General features: G+C 47.8%; 3 protein-coding genes across 6 annotated transcripts; all 3 read right to left on the bottom strand.

The window, feature by feature from the left end:
• Positions 1-338: 338 nt before the first annotated feature.
• On the bottom strand, positions 339-4,646 carry cct3 (chaperonin containing TCP1, subunit 3 (gamma)). The gene is made up of 14 exons (XM_037474944.2): positions 4,527-4,646; positions 3,085-3,146; positions 2,869-2,919; positions 2,725-2,787; positions 2,549-2,645; positions 2,347-2,464; positions 2,084-2,270; positions 1,812-1,961; positions 1,599-1,731; positions 1,447-1,528; positions 1,173-1,353; positions 824-1,069; positions 615-746; positions 339-524 (listed from the first exon to the last, which is right to left on the bottom strand). Exons 1-14 carry the CDS (start codon positions 4,552-4,554, stop codon positions 432-434), a joined length of 1,623 nt encoding a protein of 540 aa, XP_037330841.1. The 5' UTR covers positions 4,555-4,646; the 3' UTR covers positions 339-431.
• Positions 4,647-6,389: 1,743 nt separating this feature from the next.
• On the bottom strand, positions 6,390-11,793 carry LOC119219679 (protein disulfide-isomerase A3). The gene is made up of 13 exons (XM_037475013.2): positions 11,347-11,793; positions 11,063-11,141; positions 10,571-10,688; positions 10,184-10,291; positions 9,887-10,016; positions 9,630-9,743; positions 9,424-9,549; positions 8,871-9,053; positions 8,670-8,778; positions 8,315-8,443; positions 7,834-7,913; positions 7,703-7,760; positions 6,390-7,112 (listed from the first exon to the last, which is right to left on the bottom strand). Exons 1-13 carry the CDS (start codon positions 11,490-11,492, stop codon positions 7,023-7,025), a joined length of 1,470 nt encoding a protein of 489 aa, XP_037330910.2. The 5' UTR covers positions 11,493-11,793; the 3' UTR covers positions 6,390-7,022.
• Positions 11,794-12,739: 946 nt separating this feature from the next.
• Positions 12,740-22,073, bottom strand: gon4la (gon-4 like a). Of its 4 annotated transcripts, XM_037474783.2 has the most exons (26): positions 21,607-21,813; positions 20,257-20,478; positions 19,760-19,974; positions 19,593-19,667; positions 19,462-19,512; positions 19,314-19,367; positions 18,888-18,986; positions 18,727-18,819; positions 18,469-18,630; positions 18,122-18,326; positions 17,943-18,044; positions 17,794-17,834; positions 17,479-17,555; positions 17,211-17,385; positions 16,997-17,083; positions 16,747-16,924; positions 16,469-16,619; positions 16,236-16,383; positions 16,053-16,169; positions 15,004-15,945; positions 14,849-14,923; positions 14,593-14,775; positions 14,359-14,502; positions 14,071-14,291; positions 13,442-13,544; positions 12,740-13,362 (listed from the first exon to the last, which is right to left on the bottom strand). In XM_037474783.2, the coding sequence occupies exons 1-26, from the start codon at positions 21,641-21,643 to the stop codon at positions 13,288-13,290; spliced, it is 4,032 nt and encodes a 1,343-aa protein (XP_037330680.2). In that variant the 5' UTR covers positions 21,644-21,813; the 3' UTR covers positions 12,740-13,287. The 4 variants fall into 4 exon arrangements, with proteins under 4 accessions (XP_037330680.2, XP_037330679.2, XP_037330675.2 ...); XM_037474782.2 differs by lacking the exon at positions 21,607-21,813 and adding an exon at positions 21,822-22,073 and having other exon boundaries at positions 17,211-17,555; XM_037474778.2 differs by having other exon boundaries at positions 17,211-17,555.
• Between the last annotated feature and the right edge of the window lie 125 nt (positions 22,074-22,198).

Genomic DNA, 22,198 nt, shown 5'->3' on the forward strand with positions numbered 1-22,198 from the left:
CCAATTCCACCGACGAAGGAAGAGAGCACTAGCCAATCAGAGGAGGCTAAGGGCGGGACCTCATCACATGTCAGCTGACCTTTTGAAAAAGCTTCATCACGAAACCGATTAACTGAATGCATTTAAGAAAGAACGTTATATCGTTATAACATGAAAAGGTTAATGACATTACAAACAACTACATCCATGAGGTTGTATTTGAAATTAAAATTATTTAGATTAACTCCGTTAAGTGATTGAATACATTGTTAAATTGTAGTAGATACTATTGATCAGCTGAGGGAGTGGTTTTAAACCCCCTCAGTGACACATGATGTTTACACAAACACAAGAGCAAACAAGTTTAACTTGAACAACTTTATTGAGTTTCATTGAGTAATCTGGTCAACAGACAGACAGTCCGTCCGTCCGAGCGGCACGTTGACGTGGATCTACTCGGCTCCTTGTCCTCCCATCTGACCGTCTTTGTCCTTCTTCTTGTGACCGGAGACGATGTCATCGATGCGCAGCAGCAAGATGGCCGTCTGAGCAACCAACAGGAAGAGAGAGACAGGGTTATGGTGCACGCCAACTACCAGCATCCGAGTGAGTCATCGGTGTGGGTGCCCTCTGACCTCCATTGCCGTCTTGTAGGTCTGAGCTTTGACGGCCAGCGGCTCCCAGATGCCCAGCGCCATCATGTCAGAGAGGCAGCCGGTCTCGCCGTCCACCCCCCAGTTCACACTGTTCTCCTGAGTGTGCTTGGCCTGCAGAGACAGGCAATCAATACGCGAGCAATACCACACGGACTGCTGCATGAAGACCACCATGAGCCAAGCCGTACCCTCAGTGACGTCAGCACTCTGATGGTGGAGGCTCCACAGTTCTGGATCAGGGTTCTGGGGATGACCTCCAGGGCCTGGGCCACGGCGCGGTACGGCCACTGCTCGATGCCGGTCAGAGCGCGTGAGCGCTCCATCAGGCGCTTAGACACCGCCATCTCTATGGCTCCGCCCCCTGGCAACAGACTGGGCTCCAACAGAACATTGCGACACACCTGCATAGCGTCCTGAAGGTTCCTTTCCACCTCCTGGAGACACACAGATACTTGAGCTGAAGAGGGGACGGAGTCTGAGAACACGTTAAACACGTAGAACCGATATGAACGCAGGGCGAGATGAGGAGGGTCTCACAGCCAGGATCTCTTTGCTGGCTCCTCTCAGCAGGATGGTGCAGGCTTTGGGATCTTTACACTCTGTGACGAAGGTGAAGTATTCATCGCCGATCTTCTTCACCTCAAACAGCCCCGCCCCTGTACCAACGTCTTCCTCACGCAGCTCATCGGTCCGGCTTGCAATACGAGCGCCGCATGCCCTGTGTGAGCGAGAAAAGGTGTTAAACCATCGTCTGAGAGCCGATTGGCTGCTCCCCTGCCTGCTGTCAGCTGATTGGCTGTTTCATGTTCACCTGGCGATGCGGTTGTTGTCAGTCTTCCTCACTCTGCGGATTGCGGTAATGTTTGCCTTCATCAGGTAATGCTGAGCCAAATCTGAGGAACCAGGACACCGATTATGGATCTCCTTGAATCGTGACGACTGTGTGTGTGTGTGTGTGTGTACCTGAGACCCCCTTCTCTGTGAACACCAGGTCTGGCTTCAGGCGGATGATGTCCTCACAGATGTGCTGGATGTATTCTTCCTCCATCTGTAGGATTCGGGCAAAGTCCTCCTCCTTGCTGATCTCGATGTCGGTCTGCGAACACACACCATGTCACCATGAAGGCGCCATCACATGACGTCTTCATGCTACAAGTGAGTGAGTGTCCGTGTTACCTGGCTCTCCCCTTTCTTGTACTCCAGAGAGCAGTCCAACAGGATGATCCGGGGCTCTTTGATGAGGCGCCTCATCCTCGGGTGAGTCACGTCTTTGTTCACCATCACTCCTTTCAGAACATACGAGTCCTCGATGATCCCACCGGGCACCTGAACACAGCACGGTTAAAGCAGGGCGTGTGTGTGTGTGTGTGAGTGTGAGTGAGTGTGTGTGTGTGAGTGTGTGTGTGAGTGTGAGTCCACACCGCCGAGTGCCAGACAGGAAGTACTACCTTCTCCACTTTGGCGTACTTCTTGATGTCGATCTCCTTGCGTCCGTTGTCCTCCATCTCCACCGTACGCACGGCGTCCAGAGCGATGGCGCACGCCATCTCAGACCAGCGGCTCAGCGCCTTGGTGTTGATGGCAGAGTGGACAATCTTCAGCATCATGGATCGGTCCGACGTATCAACTGGGGTGCTGAGCACAGGGGGGGGTTAAAGGTCACGCCGGGACACCAATGTATACAAATACTGCACATTGAAGATTCATGTACCTGATGTCCTTCAGCGTCTCCAGCATGTCCTCCAGGGCTTGTCTGTAGGCGCTGATCACCACCGTGGGATGCATCTGCTGCTCCAGGAACTGCTCGGCTACAGAGAGCATCTCCCCGGCTACACACACACACACACACTTAGCCTCATACCCTCTTCTTCTTCTTCTTCTTCTTCACCACCTCCATCTCCTCCTCCTCTCACCTAAGATGATGACTGACGTGGTCCCGTCTCCCACCTCTTCGTCCTGTGTGCGACTGATCTCGATCATGGACTTGGCTGCAGGGTGCTGGACCTGGATCTGTTGCCATGGACACAGGTTCACCTGGCTGCTCATAACACGCTGCCCCCTCTCACTGGTAATAACGGGTCCATCTCACCTCTCTCAGGATGGCGTTTCCATCATTGGTCATCACGATTCCTCCCATCGGGTCCAGTAACATCTACACAAATAAACAATGATTCAGTTTTCTCTCTAAAAACAATGACGTATTGGAGTGTTCTAAGTGGGTGTGAGGTCGGACCTTCATCATGGCCCGGGGGCCCAGGCAGGTCCGGATCACATCAGCGATGGTCTGGAACACAAACAACCACAAAAAAGTTCTCTCTCTCATGTTGTCAGAATCAGAACCACTTCTCATTCTAATGTTGTAACTTCACAATAAAACCAATGTTCCCAGTAGAAGTCAGTCCCGTCAGGGGCCCCGAGCCACAGGTTGAGAACCTCAGCAGGAACCCACCTTGGCAGCGTTGATGTTTCCCGTCTGAACCTTACGTCCTGACTCTCTCTTCATGTTGTGGTCTGCAGAGGAAAAAAGGGGCGATTTAGCACAGCTGCTGATAAAGATGGATATTGATCACGCCTTAGTGGTAAAACATTGTGACTCGTTGCCACGGTTACCGTGCCTCCTACTCTGAGCGAGATGCTTTTAATCTGAGACCAACCAACTTATGGAGGTGAAAAAGTGACAATGACGGTAAATGTCATTGCTGATTGGTAAAAACGTAGTGGACATTGTAAGGTCAGTGTGGCTCAGTCTTGGGTCTGGAAGCAGAGACGCGTCTCCTTCACCCCGGTGGAACATGCTGAACTAGCGACTCTTCCAGCTACTGTTTGCACAGTTTATTTTAGCTCCATCTGCATGTAACGGACTGCAGCCGCTTCCTTTCCGGAAGTAAAAAAAAGAACAGGTACATTAACTATGTTCCAATATTTTGTTGCACTACTTTCTGCCACATTAAACGCATTTTTGATTCAGGGGTCGGGTGTCTTGCTCCTACATGGTCCGTGTTTGCGCACATGTTTTAAAAAGTCTATTGCAGATATTAATAATAAACACTAATCTGACCGATGAAGAATCAAGACACGATTACAACATTGGAATTCTATAAATGAGCAAATAAGATCATTATTGATCTCTTTCTGCCTGAAGAGAAGATAGCTGAAAAGAATAAAGCCTTTTAAATCAGATCATCATTGAATCAATAACAAGCATCATATGTGATATCACTACACTTCATTTAAACTCAAGTCACGTGAGCCCAACATCCAGCCGGATCAATAGGAGTTAGTTTGTGATGGATCCCTCAGTAGCAGCGAGGGTGTGGCGACTGCGACCTCACGGTCTTAGACAGCATGCTAACGTTAGCATCATGGCTTCAAAGTGTCTGCGGAGGGACTCCTACGAAGCTAACGGTGCTAACGCTAACGCATTAACTGAAGTTGGTTGAACGTGAGGCGTTTCAGTGAAACATCAGCCAACATTAACAATCGTTCTTAATGAGTCATGACGTCACGACTTAACGGTACGCTATGTATTAAAATGTATCTGGATACATTGCGATGTTAAAGTGTTATGAGAGTATAGAGTTACTGGAGTGTTAAGATGAAGTTAGCGTTAGCCTTCTGCTAACAACATAGTCAGCCAGTAACATGGGTGTGTTAGCTCAGCCTAGCACACGCCACGATGAGAACATACGACACGAGCTAAAGATGCTACCACGGGCTAGGTGTAGCATTGATGCTAACAGTTAGCATGATGGCACATGCTTGCTGCTTTGTGTCGCAGCCGGGCTGTTCAAACGGGTACAGACAAATAACCGGATGGAGTGACGGCTACAAGTCACCGCCACGTTGAACTATTACATTTATATATAACATTATTGTTATTATTATACTTACTGAGCACTAAAACCTGTTGGCCCATCATTTTGACAGCGGGATGGACAGTTTCAGCCTGGAAGGTTCTGGGAGGCACAAGAGGAGGGAGGGTTTAACTCGCGGGGGGCGGGAAAGGATCCAAAAGCCCGTCTAATCAGACGAGAGGATAGTTGTGACTGACAGGCCCGTCCACCAATGGAGTCAATGAGCTAAAGCAGTTCAAACAAAGCAAGACCTTTTTACTTCCTTTTAGTTCCGTGATTGTCTTCACATTATATATATATATATATATATATATATATATATATATATAAATATATGTTGTGCACAGAAGGGGGGTTAGGGTTTAGGGTTAAGTTTCTCATTTTTTTATTTTACCCCCTAGAAGATTATTTTTTTCCTTCATGGACATTTCCTTACATTACAGTAACTGACGCTTTTATCCAAAGCGACTTACAAGTGCATTTCAACAAATAAGCCGATTTACAACTTGTTATAGATCAGAACCATTATGAGTCCAGTTTAAGGTCTACAGTGTGTTAGTGTTTAGTCTGAAGAGGTGTGTCTTTAGTGTGAAGATGTGAAGGTTCTCTGTGGTCCTGATGTCATCACAGAGCTCCTTCCACCATCTAGGAGCAGGACAGCAAAGAGTGGAGATCTAGTCCAGTGTTTTGCTCTCAGTGAGGAACAAGCAGCTTGATGTTGGGATGGAGGGTTTCACCAGGTCCTGGATGGAGACTGGACCTCATCCATTCACAGCATGGTACATGAGCACCAAGGCTTGAACTGGATGAGGCAGCCACTGGTAACCAGTGAAGAGAGGAGGAGTGGAGCAGTGTGGGAGAACTTAGGAAGGTGAAAGACCAGTGGAGCTTCTGCATTGTGGATGAGCTGCAGAGGTGGAATGGAGCAGGGAGACCTGCCAGGAGACAGTTACAATAGTCCAGGAGATGACAAGAGCCCGAATCAGTACCTGCGCCTCCTTCTGAGTGAGAATGGGTCATGTTCTCCTGATGTTGTAGAGCGTGGACCTACAGGATCGTGATGTCGCTGTGATGTTGGGGGTCAGGCATCGAGGTTCTAGCAGTCAGAGTGGATGTTAACACGGAGTTGCCAAAGTTAACAGTCAGGTTCTTGGTGGAAGAGTCTTTTCCGAGTCTTTGGTCAGGGTTGATCTTCAGGTGGTGAGTGGAGATCCATTGAGAGATGTCAGAGAGGCAGAGCTCCATGTGAGGGAAGGAGAGAATTAGTTGGGTGTCATTGGCGTAGCTGTGGTAGGAGAAACCATGTGAGCAAATGACTGAGCTGAGAGAGTTGGTGTAGATGGAGAAGATGACCCAGGACAGAACCCTGAGGAACTCCAGTAGTAAGAGGACAAGGTTCCGACACAGATCTTCTCCAAGGTACCCTGTAGGTGCGGCTATCAAGGTAGGACGAGAGAAGAGAGAGAACAGAGTCTGAGACACCAAGTTCCTGAAGGGAGGAGATAAGGATCTGGTGGTTTACTCTGTTGAATGCTGCAGGTCCAGAAGGACGAGGACAGAGGAGAGAGAGGCGGCTCTAGCAGCGTGGAGAGCAGTTTCTGTGGAATGGCCTTGAAGCCTGACTGGTGGAGGTCAAGGAGGTTGTTACAGTGGAGGTAGGAGGAGAGTTGGTCGAAGATAGTTCAGAGTTTTGGACAGAAAAGGAAGAAGAGATACTGGTCTGTAGTGAGTTTCTTCAGAGAGTTGGAAACAGCCAGATAACAGAAGAGTGAATGAGGAACGAAGGTCAGGAGCGATAGACGGTACTTTAAAGGTGGAAAAAGTTCTACAACAACCTGGCATTTGGTGTAGAATTTTTTTATACGAATTGTACATATGAGATTCTACATTAAGAGAAGGCTAAATATGATATTAAACAATAGACACTATTACAGGTGTATTTAAATATTCTCATCAGTTTATTACTTAAATGTACAAAAACACACAAGGGAAATAAATATGAACCAAATAAATATGACAAATTAAATTAATAAAAACAGTTCAATAAATATAAAAATGATAAAACCACATCAATAAATATAAAGATGAAAATAAACACATAAATACTTATGAATAAAAATAGGTAACAAAAAAAGTAAATCATTGATAGACATAAAAAATGTTAAGTCATTACAACTGAGGCAATGAATAACTTTAAACATGAGGAATAAACAGAATTCTAATCATCGATTAGAAAACATTGAAGGTTTTATGAATGTCCACCAGAGGAAGATGTTTATTTCTCAAAACACTTTTCACAAATACAAACAAATCACCTTATTTAGAAAATTAACAAACTGATCAATTATTATCAGCTTTGTGAAACAAGTCGTATTGTCACTTTTTCCTCTTTAACCCCTTTAAAATCTTTCAAGAAAAACTTGAACTGTAAACTTGTAAATATGGATAAAATGATAAACACAAGCGATCAGGGTGGTGATGTCATTGAAGACGTCGTGTTAACGGAGGAATCTGATTGTTGGAAGAAAAGCTGTCAGAGTTCATTCTTCAGTCCACCAACAACCCGCCGAGGTCTCAACTCGCTCTTCAGAAACTTCAGGAAGTCTTTGAGCTCTCGTCCACCCTGAGGACACAATGATCAGTAACGTCATTCTCACAAAGACTCATCAGCACACCGATTGGCTGGATTCAAATGTTGTGAGGAAGGTTCCTCACTGAGGGTCATCAAGTGAAGCAGTGGCGCCATGATAACAGCATGATAAGGAGCCTTAATGCGTCCTTTAGCAAGGAACCACTGACCACCCTTTGACAAAGGAAGGGAGATAATTACGTCCCACAATTCCTTGCGGCGGCAATATTTAAATAGCGACGTATCGTTGATCTGTTTAGGAGAAATAACGATCATGGCGTAGAAACGGCATCATGTGAAGAACCGCTAACATGAATGTATGTTAATCAAGTTCTCCTTTGAAGATGAGTCACACTAACGACACATGAAGGCATCTCAGAGGCTTCTTTGTAGCTGCTGCAGAGTGACGTCACCAACATGCATCTCCTCCATCACAACCACGCCGCTCAGTGGAAGTGGAGTCCATCCCTAAACACTGCAGGGTCTTTTCCTAACTCCTCGTGACCTCTCCTAACCTCTCCAGCCATTGTCTCCTTCCTCCACAGAGCAGCCAGGCAGCTGGTTGCATGCGTGTGTGTCCTCACCTCGTATCGGATTGGCTCCTCCTTCTTCCCCACAGCAGCCAGGTAGATTGTTGGGTACCTGCAGGCACAGAACCGGAGACGGTGAGCATTTGGTATCGTCACACTGAATCGTGATGGAGACCCGCTCTCACCCCTGGACGTCGTATCCCAGAGGGACGTCGTTGTCGCCTGCGTTCATCTTGGCAACGATGATGTTCGGGTCAGAGGACAGCTGAGGACAAGGGGGAGTTCAGAGTCAGGTTCACTTCTTATCCGGGAGATTACCATGGCAACAGAGGCTGATGTATTATAGGTCCGTCCACTGATCACTCAGAGCTTATGATAGAAATATGAAAAAGTTGATAAATAACCACTTCTATTACTTCTATTATGGGTGAAACAGGCCTGGGAGGCAATGAAAAATCCCCCGGCTTTAATCAATGTACTAATATAACTAATATAGTCCCTTGTTCTGCCAGTTTGGAGCAATCTAGTAGCACCATAGATCAGATTCATCGATCCACTACATCTCCGCTCCGTGATCAGTAGGGGAAGCAACAGAGCTGATGGGAAATGTGGACCCACAGATTCCAGATGATGATGATGATGATGATGATGATGATGATGACCTACCGTCTCAGCAAGCTCTCTGTAGACCGGCTCCAGTTTCTTGCAGTGTGAACAGGACCGAGAGTAAAACTGGATCAAAACATCTTTCTCGCGATCATTGACGACGTCGTCGAAAGACTCGGCAACAACCACCTGCAACACGGAGGTCAGACGTCTCCGTCCACTTCACATCAAACGACTCCCCTCCCCTTGAAAAATTCGGCATATTATATGTTTTTTTCCCCACACACGACACTTCTGCAGACCATTGGCTGGACTGTCCCCCCCAAACCCCCCCAACAGAGTCACAGAGACAGAATACATCTCCCACTTTCTCTTCTGCCACTGGGTGATGTCTGGATGAAAGTATTATTCTCACCTTGACAGCATCAGTGTTTCTTTCAGGTATCGGTTCAGACTTAATATAACGTTTAAGTCGACCTGCAAAGTAATCGTCTAGAAACCTCTGCAAGGACTGACCATCTCTCCTGAAAGACAATAATCAATGACCTGTAGAAAGAGCTGCAAATGTCTCCTGATCTCAGTGTATTGTTTGGCCTGGTTTGGCCCAGTTACGTACGTGAACTCCTCTCTCATGGTGTACTTGTGGCCCAGTTTGGTCCGGATAGTGACGAACGGCAGCCCCCCCCCGTCGGATGTCCCCAGGCCAAAGTCTTCCTCCAGCTCGAACAGGAAGTCCTTCTTATTGGCTACGGAGAATGTCAGGCCACGGCCAGAAAATGTAGACGCCATCTTCATCACCCTGGCAACGAGATACAAACAACGAGGCTCAACTACAAAAGCATAAGTAGTCCAGATTGTGTAAATGTACGCATGTTTCCTGTATACAGGTGTGTTACCTGTATACAGGTGTGTTTCCTGTATACAGGTGTGTTACCTGTGGATGCGTGTTTCCTGTATACAGGTGTGTTACCTGTGGATGCGTGTTTCCTGTATACAGGTGTGTTACCTGTGGATGCGTGTTTCCTGTATACAGGTGTGTTACCTGTGGATGCGTGTTTCCTGTATACAGGTGTGTTACCTGTGGATGCGTGTTTCCTGTATACAGGTGTGTTACCTGTGGATGCGTGTTTCCTGTATACAGATGTGTTTCCTGTATACAGGCGTGTTACCTGTTTCTCCAATAGTTTGACCCTTGGATGTTACGATGGTAATCAAGGTCGTAGTACGCTGTTAGCAGGTCACGAACTCTTAGAGCGTCCCTGTTCTCCAGCGTCATGTGAGGACACAGACCATGACTGCAGACAGACAAGTAGAGCCTGAGGTAGCCAACAGATGCTGCTGTAATTGATTAATTAGGTGATTGAGAGAGTCTTACATGTTATCTCTTATAAAGCGTCTCAAGGACCCGATGGTGAGGAAATCCTTGAAGACTACGACACTCTCCTCAAACTTATTGGAGAGTCTGGGAGGTCTGAACAACAACACACCCCTGTAAAATACATTAGTTCACATAAGCAACAGGTGATGTGACGTCAGAACATGACACAAGCAAAGAGCTTTGGAGGAGTTCAAGGCCTGTTAAAGTTCTGGAGCGAGTCACCTGTGCAGTTTCCACCTGCTGTTTTTACTCACTCAGACTTTACTCCGTGCCTCTCCCCCAGCTTTACATCAGCAGAGTGAGCAAATCTGAACTGTCCTCTCAGCAGAGCTGCAGCTCTCAGGAACTCTGGCAGCTGAGATCCGTCTCCCCCTGAAAAAACACCTGAGACGGATACACTGGCTCATTGAACGTCACACCACTGAAGGTGCTACGTAGCTTAGCATGACTTGTTATGATATGGAATGTCACATAAAGTCACACTACATCATACAATACAGGTCAGGTGACATCAAGTAACAGCAGGAACGAGTGCATGACATGTGACGGACCTACAACGCTGGCATCATAGTGGTTGGTGAAGGTCTGGAGGTCTTCTTCACTTTTCAGATGAATGGAGTCTGGTCCAGTCTGCTTCTTCATGTAGTGATAGATCCCATCTGAACACATACAGAAGACAAACACCTGTTCAGTGAACCTGACTAATTATTCTAAACTAGGGTCAAAAGCTACGTGAGCCTCTCGCAGCCTGCAGCCTGATTGGTCTGCTGACTGCATCCTTTCCAGAGTCACATTTCAGAGCATCATTCCGCCATTATTAAAACAAAGATTTTCTGAATCAGTTTGAAGAGTTTTAGTCGGAAGGAATCCGTAAATCTGACCACTGATACAAGCCGTCATTGGTGGACTGTAAGGACGCGATGAAGGTGTCCTCATACCTGCGCTGCGAGGTCCGTCGTAGGGAGACGAGTCTCTTCCGTTCCTGAAGATCTTCAGGGTGGGATAACCAGACACCCCGAAACGAGCACAGGTCTCTGAATGAGCTGTACAGTCCACCTGAGACACAAGACAAGGGGAGACAGGAAGTGATGGGAAGAGACAGGTGAGAAAAGACACAGGTAAGACAGGAAGTGACAGGGGAGAAGGAGACACAGGTAAGACAGGAAGTGACAGGGGAGAAGGAGACACAGGTAAGACAGGAAGTGACAGGGGAGAAGGAGACACAGGTAAGACAGGAAGTGACAGGGGAGAAGGAGACACAGGTAAGACAGGGGTCACATACTTCCCAAAAGTGTCATCTGCTGGGAAGTTAGTGAATGATGTCAACACTATGTGACCCATGTGTTTTAATGATGAATATGGTAACATGATGAAGAAGATAATAGTGATGTTGATGATGAAGATGAAGGTGAAGATGATGATGCCGTTACCTTAGCTAGCTGGACAGTTCCCTTCAGTCTGGTCGCTGCTTTCTCAAACTCTGGAGCTAATTTCTTACAATGTCCACACCTGAGTGAAGGAGAGGAAGGGAGGAAGGAAGGATGCGACAAAACAGGAAGGGAGGCCAGGAGGGAGGAAACAGGGAGAAACGATGCGATAGGAACGAAGGAAGGATTGATGGAGGATGTATAGATTAATACGCGTCATCATCTACGTCATGATATATCTGCTCACGAGCTAGCGCTAGCAATGCTTAAGCTAACCATCCCGTTACCATGGAGCGTAGAATTTCACCAGCATGGTCTCGTAGCCCGTTGCCAGGTAGTCGAAGTCTGCGTCACCGAGCGCGAGCACGTCCCTGCGCGCGGACACAGCGGCGGGAAAACAGGACAACAGCGCGAGCGTGACTGCGGCCGCCATTTTGCGGTCAAACGATGAATATTATGGATGGAAACAATTATCTCGGCCGATTATCTCAGAACCTCCGCGCTATACTCAGCGTCAATAGAGGCCACGACCCTTCCGGCACCAGATTCCAAAATAAAAGACAGTCTGTCAACGACTCTTCCGGTACCTGATTCCAAAATAAAATACGTAGTCTGTAAAGCGGAGTATTTCACCGTCCATCGGCAGAGAAATGATCGACTTATTAAAATGATAATAAAATGGTCATATTGTTAAGCTAATTTATGCAAGTGACTCTTAATCATCCTAATTGAATACGACCACAATATTCTCCTTAACTATAATGGCAGAAGCACCGTTTCCGGTAGCCAGCGCTCAGCTGTAAACGGAAGGCGGCACCTGAAGAAAAAGTAGTGGAGATGTTTTGTGATTGGTCTACAGCAGTTACACGTCACGTCATCAATAAACACTAATCTAACAGACACGTGCAATGCAATATTTTATCATCTTAATGTTTTTGCAATTTTACATGAAGACAATCTTAAACATGTAGGCTAACAATAATATAAAAATATAATCTGGACTAATTATCTCGGCCGATTATCTCAGAACCTCCGCGCTATACTCAGCGTCAATAGAGGCCACGACCCTTCCGGCACCAGATTCCAAAATAAAAGACAGTCTGTCAACGACTCTTCCGGTACCTGATTCCAAAATAAAATACGTAGTCTGTAAAGCGGAGTATTTCACCGTCCATCGGCAGAGAAATGATCGACTTATTAAAATGATAATAAAATGGTCATATTGTTAAGCTAATTTATGCAAGTGACTCTTAATCATCCTAATTGAATACGACCACAATATTCTCCTTAACTATAATGGCAGAAGCACCGTTTCCGGTAGCCAGCGCTCAGCTGTAAACGGAAGGCGGCACCTGAAGAAAAAGTAGTGGAGATGTTTTGTGATTGGTCTACAGCAGTTACACGTCACGTCATCAATAAACACTAATCTAACAGACACGTGCAATGCAATATTTTATCATCTTAATGTTTTTGCAATTTTACATGAAGACAATCTTAAACATGTAGGCTAACAATAATATAAAAATATAATCTGGACTAATTTGAGAGTATTAAAAATGATTAACTTTCATTAAACTCTCAACCCTAAACCTAGATTAATTATCATTAACATTAAGGTGGGTAACTAGTGTTTATATGATACAGTGGAATAAGATAACATTTAATCTATTAATGACAAAATCAGTGGGAAACATGTAAGAAGGATTTATTGAAGTATCATTCACATTCAATATGAATAAATATGTAAAACGTTCATTAAGGCCGCTGGAAACTTGGAATTATTCAGTTAAACCCAGGTGCATCATAGGAAGACTAAACCCTCTTCAGTATTAAATTATTTCTGTAAACATCAACTTAATGTAAAAACTGCGCCACCTAACTACGTGAGGCCTCAAACACTCACAGTGACCCCCCCCCCCCCCTGCCTGAGGCCACACCTCCCATCCTCAAAGTCACCCTGTCCCCTGACTCAGCGGTGAGAAGATACAGAATAAATAATGATGAGATATAAATAAAGAGGCCTCGGCTGTACTGGTCTATGGTCCAGATGTTCTTCTTCTTCTTCTCAAACAAGTTCTAGAACACCCAGAAGCATCCAATGAGTTCGATTGGATCCACGTTCTAGGGGATGAAACATCCTGAAGAACTTCACGATGAAGGACATCCGATGTCAGCTCTTCAATGCGATGCTTTTGGTCGGCTTCTTATCTGCTGATTGGCTTTCCCTCTCAGGAACATGAAGTGGACTTTTGTACGTTGGCGGAGTGGAAGAGATTCATCAGGTCTAAGAAACGATGGCTCACCTGGAGGAATCATGTTTTCATTAACATCTTAAAACTCATATGAAGGGACACCTGGGCAGTGAAGCCCCGCCCCTCTCACCTGTCGGGCGGTCTTGTTTCCCAGCTGGGTGGAGACCTGCCTGAATGTTTTACGATTGGCTCCTCTCTGCTGACAGGCTGTCAGGATGGCGCGGTCTGCCTCGCTGCAGAAGGAGGTCAAAGGTCAGAGTTAAACTAAAGCCAATCACGTCCTGTTGTCACAGCAACCAGAGAACAGATATTTGTCCTGTAAATGGATGTGTTGATATACACACTCTACGTGGACATTGAAATGCTGTTACTCATTCTGGCTTCACTTGTAGAAACCATGTTAAACAGACAGAATCAATAAAGGAAGATGATTGATTATGTGTGATGGATCACTGATAATTAATGCGTTCATCTATGCAAATAATGATTAATGCAATAAAATATTTTTATGCAGTTAACGCAACTTTATTTACTTCCTGTGTGTCGGAAGTTAAACGCTGCAGCATTTCGATCAGAGAGCGAGAGGAAAGATGGAGACAAACTCCTGCATCACAAGTGAAACCAACAAAGTGAGCAGACCGATTCCCCCCCTCCCAAGAGGAGCTACCTTCTCTCAACATCTACCCTGCAGAGGACACCACTGTTCCATTAATGAATTTCAAACTGCGTGATTGATTAGTAGATGAAACATTTTCTCACCGCGTCCACACGACCACTTTCTCTCCCGTCGACGTCAGCAACATGTTTTTGGCGCCGACCGGTCGCTCTGCCTCTACAGGCATCCGATGCTCGATGCTCTTCCTGTGGCGGCGGAAAGGAGCATTCTGGGACACGAAATCTGTCTCGGAGTCGTGAAGCTGCTGGAAAAACTCCCAGAATTCCCGGTGTAGGTCGGCGTGTTGTCCGAGGAGCGACGAGATCTGGGAGCAGAATGGATTCAGTAACCACTTCGGTTCATTGAGGTCTAACGTTCTTCCGCCCCCTCACCTGGACCATGTCCTCAGGTGAGGGGGCGGAGCTTCCCTGCAGCACCGAAACCAACTGCTGGAACTGATGGGAGTTTTCTCCAAGGCTCCGCCTCAGCAGCCGCAGGAACCTCCGGCTGCGTTCAAACAGTCGCTGCTCCGTCAGCTGCAGAACAAACCACAGAAGAAGAGTGAAGGCGCGTCGGGTCTGCAGGGCGCTGTGATGTCACAGTGATGTCAAAGCCACGTCACCGACCAGTCCGCAGCAGCGAGCCTGCCTTCGGTTCAGGAAGGCAGCAAAGTCTCTGAGCAGCTGAGGCCACGGGTGAAGGACACGGCTCAGTCCACCGAAGAGACGCTCTGCAGAGGACGAGCAGCAATCAAACACCTGCAGCAGCTGCTCCAACACACCGGGACAAGCCTGCACCGCCTCACACACCTGCACAGGTAACAGGAAGTCAGGACAAGTCAAAAGACACAGACACACAAAAGCTTAGTAAAACCGGTCTCACTCTGAGCAGATAGTCCTCAGCAAACACCTCGTCTTCTTCTGTCCGCTTCTGGTCCTCTTCATCCTCTGAAGCCTCCTGCACACACACACACACGAACATCATCAACATCCTAACATCTGTTTTGGAGTGAGGTATGAGATCGTATTCATTCAGACCTGAAGCAGAAGGAAGGACTCATCTGAGGACATCTCTCTCTCATCATTAACCCTATTTGCTGCGGATGGCGTCCGTGTCACTTCCTGTTCCCTCTCTGACTCCGCCTCCTCTGGGTTGATGGAGAGTTCACTTCCTGTTGAGCTGTGTGATGATTCAGAGAGAACCAGGAGGACATCAGTGTCTTCCTCATCCTCCTCTTCACCCCAAGAGGGGGCGTGGCCTTCAGGAGGAGTAACTACAGCCTCCTCAACGCTCCTTCTTGCTCCTCTCTCATTCAGTTCTTCAGCGGGTGAAACAGACTTCCTCCTCAGGCTGCTAAGGGTCCGAGAGTGACCTCTGATCCGCTCTTTGATCGTCATGGAGACTGGCGAGGTGGTGGCGATGACAACAGGGGTATCAGTCCTGCTCAGGAGGAGGCGGCAGAGAAGGATTCCAGGACTGAGCGCTCGGGGAGGGGAGGAGCCTACCTTTCGGTCAGGGAGAGGGGAGGAGCCTACCTTTCGGTCAGGGAGAGGGGAGGAGCCTACCTTTCGGTCAGGGAGAGGGGAGGAGCCTACCTTTTGGTCAGGGAGAGGGGAGGAGCCTACCTTTCGGTCAGGGAGAGGGGAGGAGCCTACCTTTCGGTCAGGGAGAGGGGAGGAGCCTACCTTTCGGTCAGGGAGAGGGGAGGAGCCTACCTGTTGGTCAGTGAGGGGGGTCGAGTCAGGGAGAGAGGCGGGAGGGAGAGCTCGGGGGAGGGGGTGCTGCAGCACAAAGCCGATGCGCCGGAAGTCAAGGTTTTTGGGGAGGCGGGGGGGGTAACTGGTCCCTGGGGGGAAGCTGTAGGTGTCAGACGACGAGCGGAGGAGGGTCAGGTGAGTCTGACTGGGGGGCGGGGCCTTGGAGGCGGAGCCAGACGGGCTGTTGTCTTTGATGGAGGCAAAGATGGCAGGAAGGCTTCTCTGTGAAAGGGAAGCCTTCGTTATTAAGATTATTGTATTTGACATTATGGTTTTAATTGGGGTAATAGTTTTATTTTGAAATGATGATTAGACAGGAAGTGATGTACCATCAGCCACAGGGGCATGGCCTCTTCCTCTCTCTCAACTGGGGGGCGCTGCTTCCCCGGGTCCACCTGCCGGCAAGCCACCAGCATCGGCCACAGCACCCGCTGATACCTGAAGGCCTGCAGAGCCCATCGGGTCACTCAGAGTCCAGCAGAGACCAGTCAGCGGTTCTATGTCCGTGTTACCTTGACAATGTTGTCGGGGGAACCAGGTCTGCAGCACTGCAGGATTCTCCGTCGGACCTGGACCAAGGTCTTCCTCAGCAGAAACTGAGACACCAGCTTGGTCGGGTCACATGACCCCTCCATGTTCCTTAGGCCGAGGACCAGGAGGCTGACGACACACACACACACACACATCAATACAGCTGTGCTGCTATGCTGCTGTCAGTCGCTAGTGTTTGTGTGCGTGCGAGTACCAGTCCTCCGCTGCAGTGAAAGCAGCCGTCCTGCGGGGGCAGTAGAGGTCTGGGTCCAGGCTGGCACAGGGCAACAGCTCTGGGTACAAGAAGACCGGACGGGTGGCAAAGAGCCAAGAGAGTTCAGCAGGCAGAACAGGGAAACGCCGCACTACACAAAGATACACAACAACATTTCCTTTCATAGCGATTGGGACTGAAACTACGTGAACTGAGACTGAAAGCATGAGACCAGGTGTTGTGAGACGACGTGAGGTCACTACTCCAGGTGGACTCACTGTGTCCTCTGGAGTCTGGCGGGTGGAGCTGCTGCTGGTAGCTGATGGGGGTCTTCTGAAGCTCCTCCAGTAGCTGCAGAGCTCCCTGTAGGTTCGGGGCTCTGAAGGCGCTGCAGAACCCAAGACGTGACGAAGACATCAGCAGCTCACCCCTCCGAGCCAATAGCTCCAACTCAAACTGAGGAGAGAGACCAGGTCAGCCAATCCGATCGCACCGTGACCCTGCTGTGTGTGTGTGTGTGTGCGTTACCAAGAACTGTTTGGTGGTCTCAGCCTCACTCTGCAATTTGACCACAGGCGAACTCAGCAGGTGAATCTGAGTCAGCAGCTGGACGTGCTGAGTGACAGAGAAGAGAGACTATCAGTGCACACACACACACACACACACACACACACACACACACACACACACACACACACACACACACACACACACACACACACACACACACACACACACACACCTGCTGGAGCTGCTGCTGCAGGCGGCCCCTCTGCGCTCCGCTCAGCCTCAAGGTGTGTGGTTCTGGGACGTGTGTTGGCAGCCCAAGGTCCCGCCTCTTTCTCATCAGCGCCACCTGCTGCTTTACTGTACGCAGCTCTGTGATTGGTTCCTCCTCCTCCTCCTCTCCTAGACCTCTGTGATGAGGGCAGAGGTTCGGGGGGGGTCTCAGCGTGTTGCTGTGTGTTACATACGAGTTGTGCTCCTGATGTTTCTGTGTTTGAACACACTCTTCTGGTGGCTCCTCCTCTTCCTCCTCATGGCCTTCATCTTCTACATCCTGCCCCCCTGCAAGGTCTTCTTTCAACTGAAACCCAGATGTGTTCATCTCTGTGATTGTTGGACATTTTGTGTTGTCACATGGTTTGTCTCTGCCTGCTGATTGGCTATGAAGTGAACATCCAGGCCGCAGGTGTATTCTGGGATATTTGAATGTCCTTCTGGGCCGTGAACATCGAGGTCCCAGTGAAACTCTAAAGACTGGTCCTAGGGCTCTACAGGACCTGACCCAGCCTGCTGTTACAGTGACTCCTCTGAAGACTCACCGTTTCAAACAGCTCCTCCATCAGCTCATTCACCTCCTTCTCTGCAGCACAGACACCACAACACAGCGTCATCTCACGTGAGATCATTCAAATCGATGACATTACGATGCGATCCAGCGTTCGATGAGAACGACATGAGTCTCACTGACTGGTGATGCGGACAGCCTTGTCGTCACGGTAATCCTCCACATCAGGTTCATCAGTGTCGGCCAGAAAGTTGTACTCTGGATCATCTTCATCATCACACTCCTCTGGAAGAGAAGAAAAGGTCTGAGCATGTAGTGGCCTTTACTACTTACTCCCAGCTCTTTGATATACTCACACACACCTTCGTTTTCCATGTCTGATGTCATCAGGCCTCTCAGCCAATCAGTCCAATCCCTGTCCTCGTGGGCGGAGCTAGACTCGTACATGTCAGGTGTGATGTCGGGAGCTCGGAGCTCCGCCTCCAAGCGGCCGAGTGGGACGTCACGTAGAGGACGTTTGGACCGGGTCCGGTACGCCATCAGACCCACCTCGGACTCAGCCAGAGGCTGACAGACACATAATAACACATAATAACATAAAGACAACTTATTTTTCTAGTGATAGAGAATTTAGAAGCCAACAACGGTCCAGTCTGGAAGTTCTCCTGACCCGTCTTTAAGACCTAACCAGTACATGTCAGTGTCGTACCTGGAAGGGTTCTACACACACAGCCAGTTCCTCCTCCACAGCATGGAGTTTCTCGAGGAAGGTGGTGTCAGGTACCGCTTTGGTTGGAGGGACTTTGGGAGGAGGGGGCGGGCCCATTGAGACAGACTCTGTCCTCAACAGTCTGAAGCGGCTCCGGGAAGTCTGTGTTGTCATGTGACAGAGGGGAGGTGGGTTTTACGGCGGTTATTGTGACATCACAAAGACCCTTGCTGATGAGGACACAGGAAGTAGAATTACCTGCCAGGGGCTGCAGCTGTCCTCCTCCACTCTGCTCAGTCGAGTTCCTCGGGGAGAAGAAGCGGAGCTCTCCATGTCGCTCTCCTGAAAGGTCTGCAGACACATCAACAATCAATAGTCAGTACGGACCTGTGCAGCAGCCAATCAGCGCCGAGCCTCACATCTTCTGCTGTCTCCTCCTCGTCGTCTTCCTCATCAGGGTGGTACTCTTCATCAGAGGAGTCTTCTTCAGCCAGATGGATATCCACAAACTGAGGAGCCTGAAGATAGAAAGAGACACTTGAGAAACGGCTTCATTTGATGGTGCTAAAAAAATGCTTCAGTGGGACCGGAAGCGTGACGCAGCGTCCTCAAAGATGTCGTAAATCAGTAATCAATCAAACACAATCTCATTTAAAGGGTAAAGGTGAGCTTCTTCATCTGTACTGGGCAACAACTACATTTTTTTATTAAAAATCAACTTTATTGGAATTTGACTCTTCGGGACAATAATTAATTGCTGATAATTGTTTTATCCGCCATAAACATTTCAAAAAACGACTAATGCGTTAAATGTTAAATATAACTTTCAATATTGAAAGTTTCACCTTGTTGACGTCACTCGTCTTCTTGATGGGAGAAATGTTCCAGGCTGGAATCACCTGAGAGACGGACAGGAGGAGAGGTGGACCAGTAAGGGGACAGACAGAAAAAAAGACAGGCAAAGAGACAGATAGACGGACAGATATGTCTCACCACGCCTTTCTCCACTACTTCTTTAAACTTGGATCGAGTCATTTTGGGTTCCTGAAGAATAGAAACATAACAGAATCAGAACGTTTGAGTCAAACTGAGCGCTCTGATTGGACGACAGATGGAGGACCCACAAAGGCGGGGACGGCCTCTGTCTCGTTGATTGCAGCTTTCATCATGGCCACCACATGTTCATTGGTGATCACTTCCTGTGGATCAAAGGTCAAATGAGTCCATGACATGTATATTATAATATTAATAGTGATTATAGTAGAACTGCTTTCTGATGGGATGAACTTACATGGATGATGTTTCTCACGTTCACAGTGGTGAGGTTGTGCTGTTTGGACTTGGTCTCTAGTGACTGGTCCAGCTGCCTGTCAATCTCCACCTCGGCCCCTGCCTCCTCCTCGCTGTCTGAGGCTCCGCCCTTCTCTTCTTCCTCCAGGGTCAGCTTCTTCTTCCTCTTCCTCACCGCTCTCCTCCTCGCTGCCTTCAACTCCACCGGCCTGTCCTCTGTGGGACAGACAAGGACAGGGAGAAGGAGACAAACAGATCTTTTACCGACATGCATATCCCATCATGCAATGCGGGCCAATTTAATTTATTCAAGATGGAGGCAGGTGAGCCAGAGGCAGGGGAATAATATGATATAACATCACATTAGTTCATAAAATCACTGAAGTTACGTAACGCTGGTAAGCGACGTTGTATTTTTTCAAAGGCTGCGTTCCCAAATGAGACACTGCTCCAGAAAGACAGGGGACGTACACACAAGCCTATCGGTGTGTTTGTTACCCATGGTGATGATGAGTCTGGAGTCGGTCGTGTCTTCCTCCACCAGCAAGTACCCCCCCTGCCCCTCCTCCTGAGCCCCGCCCCCTGCAGCGGCTAGACGACACAAAGCATCATGGGAGGTGAGCGGAGGACTGCAGCGTGGCGCTCTGTGGCTCCGTGCGGACGGGCTGAGGCGGAGGAGTTTGTGTGCGGCGCTCATTGTGGAGATACATGACCTCTGACCTGAAAAAATGAGGTGACCATGACATCACATGACTTAGCTATTCAACATGTCAGATCAGTGGCATCATAAAATAGTCCTCAGATGTCAATATGATAAGAACACATGAATTAATTTACTAACTAACACTGGCAATAATTTCATCTTGTGGTAACAGCATTTCTTTTTTTGGGAGGTGGTTTAACACCGTTTACACAGAGTGCCTGTTACCTTGTTAAAACATTACTTTAAATAATATAAATAATAAAAGTGTGCAACACAATCATTAATGAATTTTGCACATATGGCAATTAATCACAGAAAATCATGGGATTAATTGATTTACATTTTTTCATCTCTGCCCAGCACTAATAGTTATACTCACTCACCAGCCACTTTGGTAGATACACATGTTCAATCGCTTGTTAACACAAATTGCTAATCAGTCCATCCCATGGCAGCAACTCTGTGCCTTTAGGCACGTAGACGTGGTGAAGACAACTTGCTGAAGCTCAAAGAGAGCATCACAACGGGGTACAACGGTTTAAGTGACTTTAAGTGACGGGCTGCTCCTACGTCACAAACTGCTGATCTACTGGGATTTAAACCCGCCCCTTAGTACCACTGAGCAAGGCTACATGAAGGTCCATCCCTTAATGACCACAGTGTACCATCTCCAGCAGCCTGGTGCACCGTGTCACAAAGCTCAGATCTTGTGCTCCACTGTACCCAAAGGCCTCCAAGTCACCACATCTCAACCCAGTGGAGCTCCTTTGGGATGCGGTGGAACGGGAGATTGAACCTGGAGCAACTGTGTGACGCTGTCACGTCAACGTGGACCAACATCTGAGGAATGTTTCGAACACCTTGTTTAAAGTATAACACCAAGAATTAAGGCATCTCTGAAAAACAAAGAGCTCCAACCTTCTACTAACAAGGTAGACCTGATAAAGTGGAGTGGAGTGTGTAATTACTACATTTTTTAGTACTTTGGTTTAAGACTTTGATTAGTAATTTGTTGACAAAGACATTAGAACTGTTGGTAACGTCATGAATTAACGTTAAGTCAATTGTTATGATCTCCAACTAGCTTGTGCCGGCTAACAGCTAGCTTGTATTAGCTCCTCGTCGCCAGTTCAGAGCGGAATCACCTTGTTTTGATGATTCTGTCTGCTCTCTAGCTAGCATGCTAACACCTTACTAGCCAGCTAGCTTGACGCCGTTAGAATGAGACAGGCTACAGGAGCGGGCGCCGGTGTTGCCGGTGAGCGGGCTCGAGCTATCACTTTCCGGTTTAACGCTCTCTTTAGGGGACCGTAACCGTTTACCGGAAAAGTTCCGTTCCGAGCATGAGAAACCCACTTACCCGCCACAACGAGACGCTGCTGATATCCGCCCGTGCGTCATTGCGTAATGTGACGTCATCCTTTTTTTAAATTATTGACCCAATACCAATATCGGGTCAAATAGTTTCAAATAGTTAAGAAGCAGCCGTTTCCATGAAGTTTTACTTTGAACCTTGTTGTTTGTGACTCAGCAAAAACACATACAGGCATCTAAAATCAGATATATGTCGACTACGCTTCTTTGTAGTCACTGCTGACTGACGTCACTAACGTGCGTCGCACGTTGCATATATTGGTAGTTAAGATGTGACTAGTCTCACCGGAACCTCGCATCAATGTGGGGCTGGATTCGAATCGTCAAATGACCTCCTAACGTTTAATCCATTTTTTTAACGAT

Source organism: Pungitius pungitius, chromosome 17, assembly GCF_949316345.1.
Source record: "Pungitius pungitius chromosome 17, fPunPun2.1, whole genome shotgun sequence".
Taxonomy (NCBI): Eukaryota; Metazoa; Chordata; class Actinopteri; order Perciformes; family Gasterosteidae; genus Pungitius; species Pungitius pungitius.

Coding starts and splice junctions, on each gene's coding strand:
- cct3 (XM_037474944.2), bottom strand. CDS start 4,554: ATGATGGGCCAACAGGTTTTAGTGCTCA. Junction 2,646..2,724: donor GAAACGCCATCCTGAGAGAG/GTGAGATGGACC, acceptor CCATGGCAACAG/ATCCAGGTCCAGCACCCTGC. Junction 2,271..2,346: donor GAGACGCTGAAGGACATCAG/GTACATGAATCT, acceptor CCCTGTGCTCAG/CACCCCAGTTGATACGTCGG.
- LOC119219679 (XM_037475013.2), bottom strand. CDS start 11,492: ATGGCGGCCGCAGTCACGCTCGCGCTGTTGTCCTGTTTTCCCGCCGCT. Junction 8,444..8,669: donor GAAACACTGATGCTGTCAAG/GTGAGAATAATA, acceptor TCCGTGTTGCAG/GTGGTTGTTGCCGAGTCTTT. Junction 7,914..8,314: donor ACAGAGAGCTTGCTGAGACG/GTAGGTCATCAT, acceptor CCTTGTCCTCAG/CTGTCCTCTGACCCGAACAT.
- gon4la (XM_037474778.2), bottom strand. CDS start 21,643: ATGCTAGCTAGAGAGCAGACAGAATCATCAAAACAAG. Junction 16,620..16,746: donor GCCAGACTCCAGAGGACACA/GTGAGTCCACCT, acceptor ATCTTTGTGTAG/TGCGGCGTTTCCCTGTTCTG. Junction 14,292..14,358: donor CACCTGAGGACATGGTCCAG/GTGAGGGGGCGG, acceptor TTCTGCTCCCAG/ATCTCGTCGCTCCTCGGACA.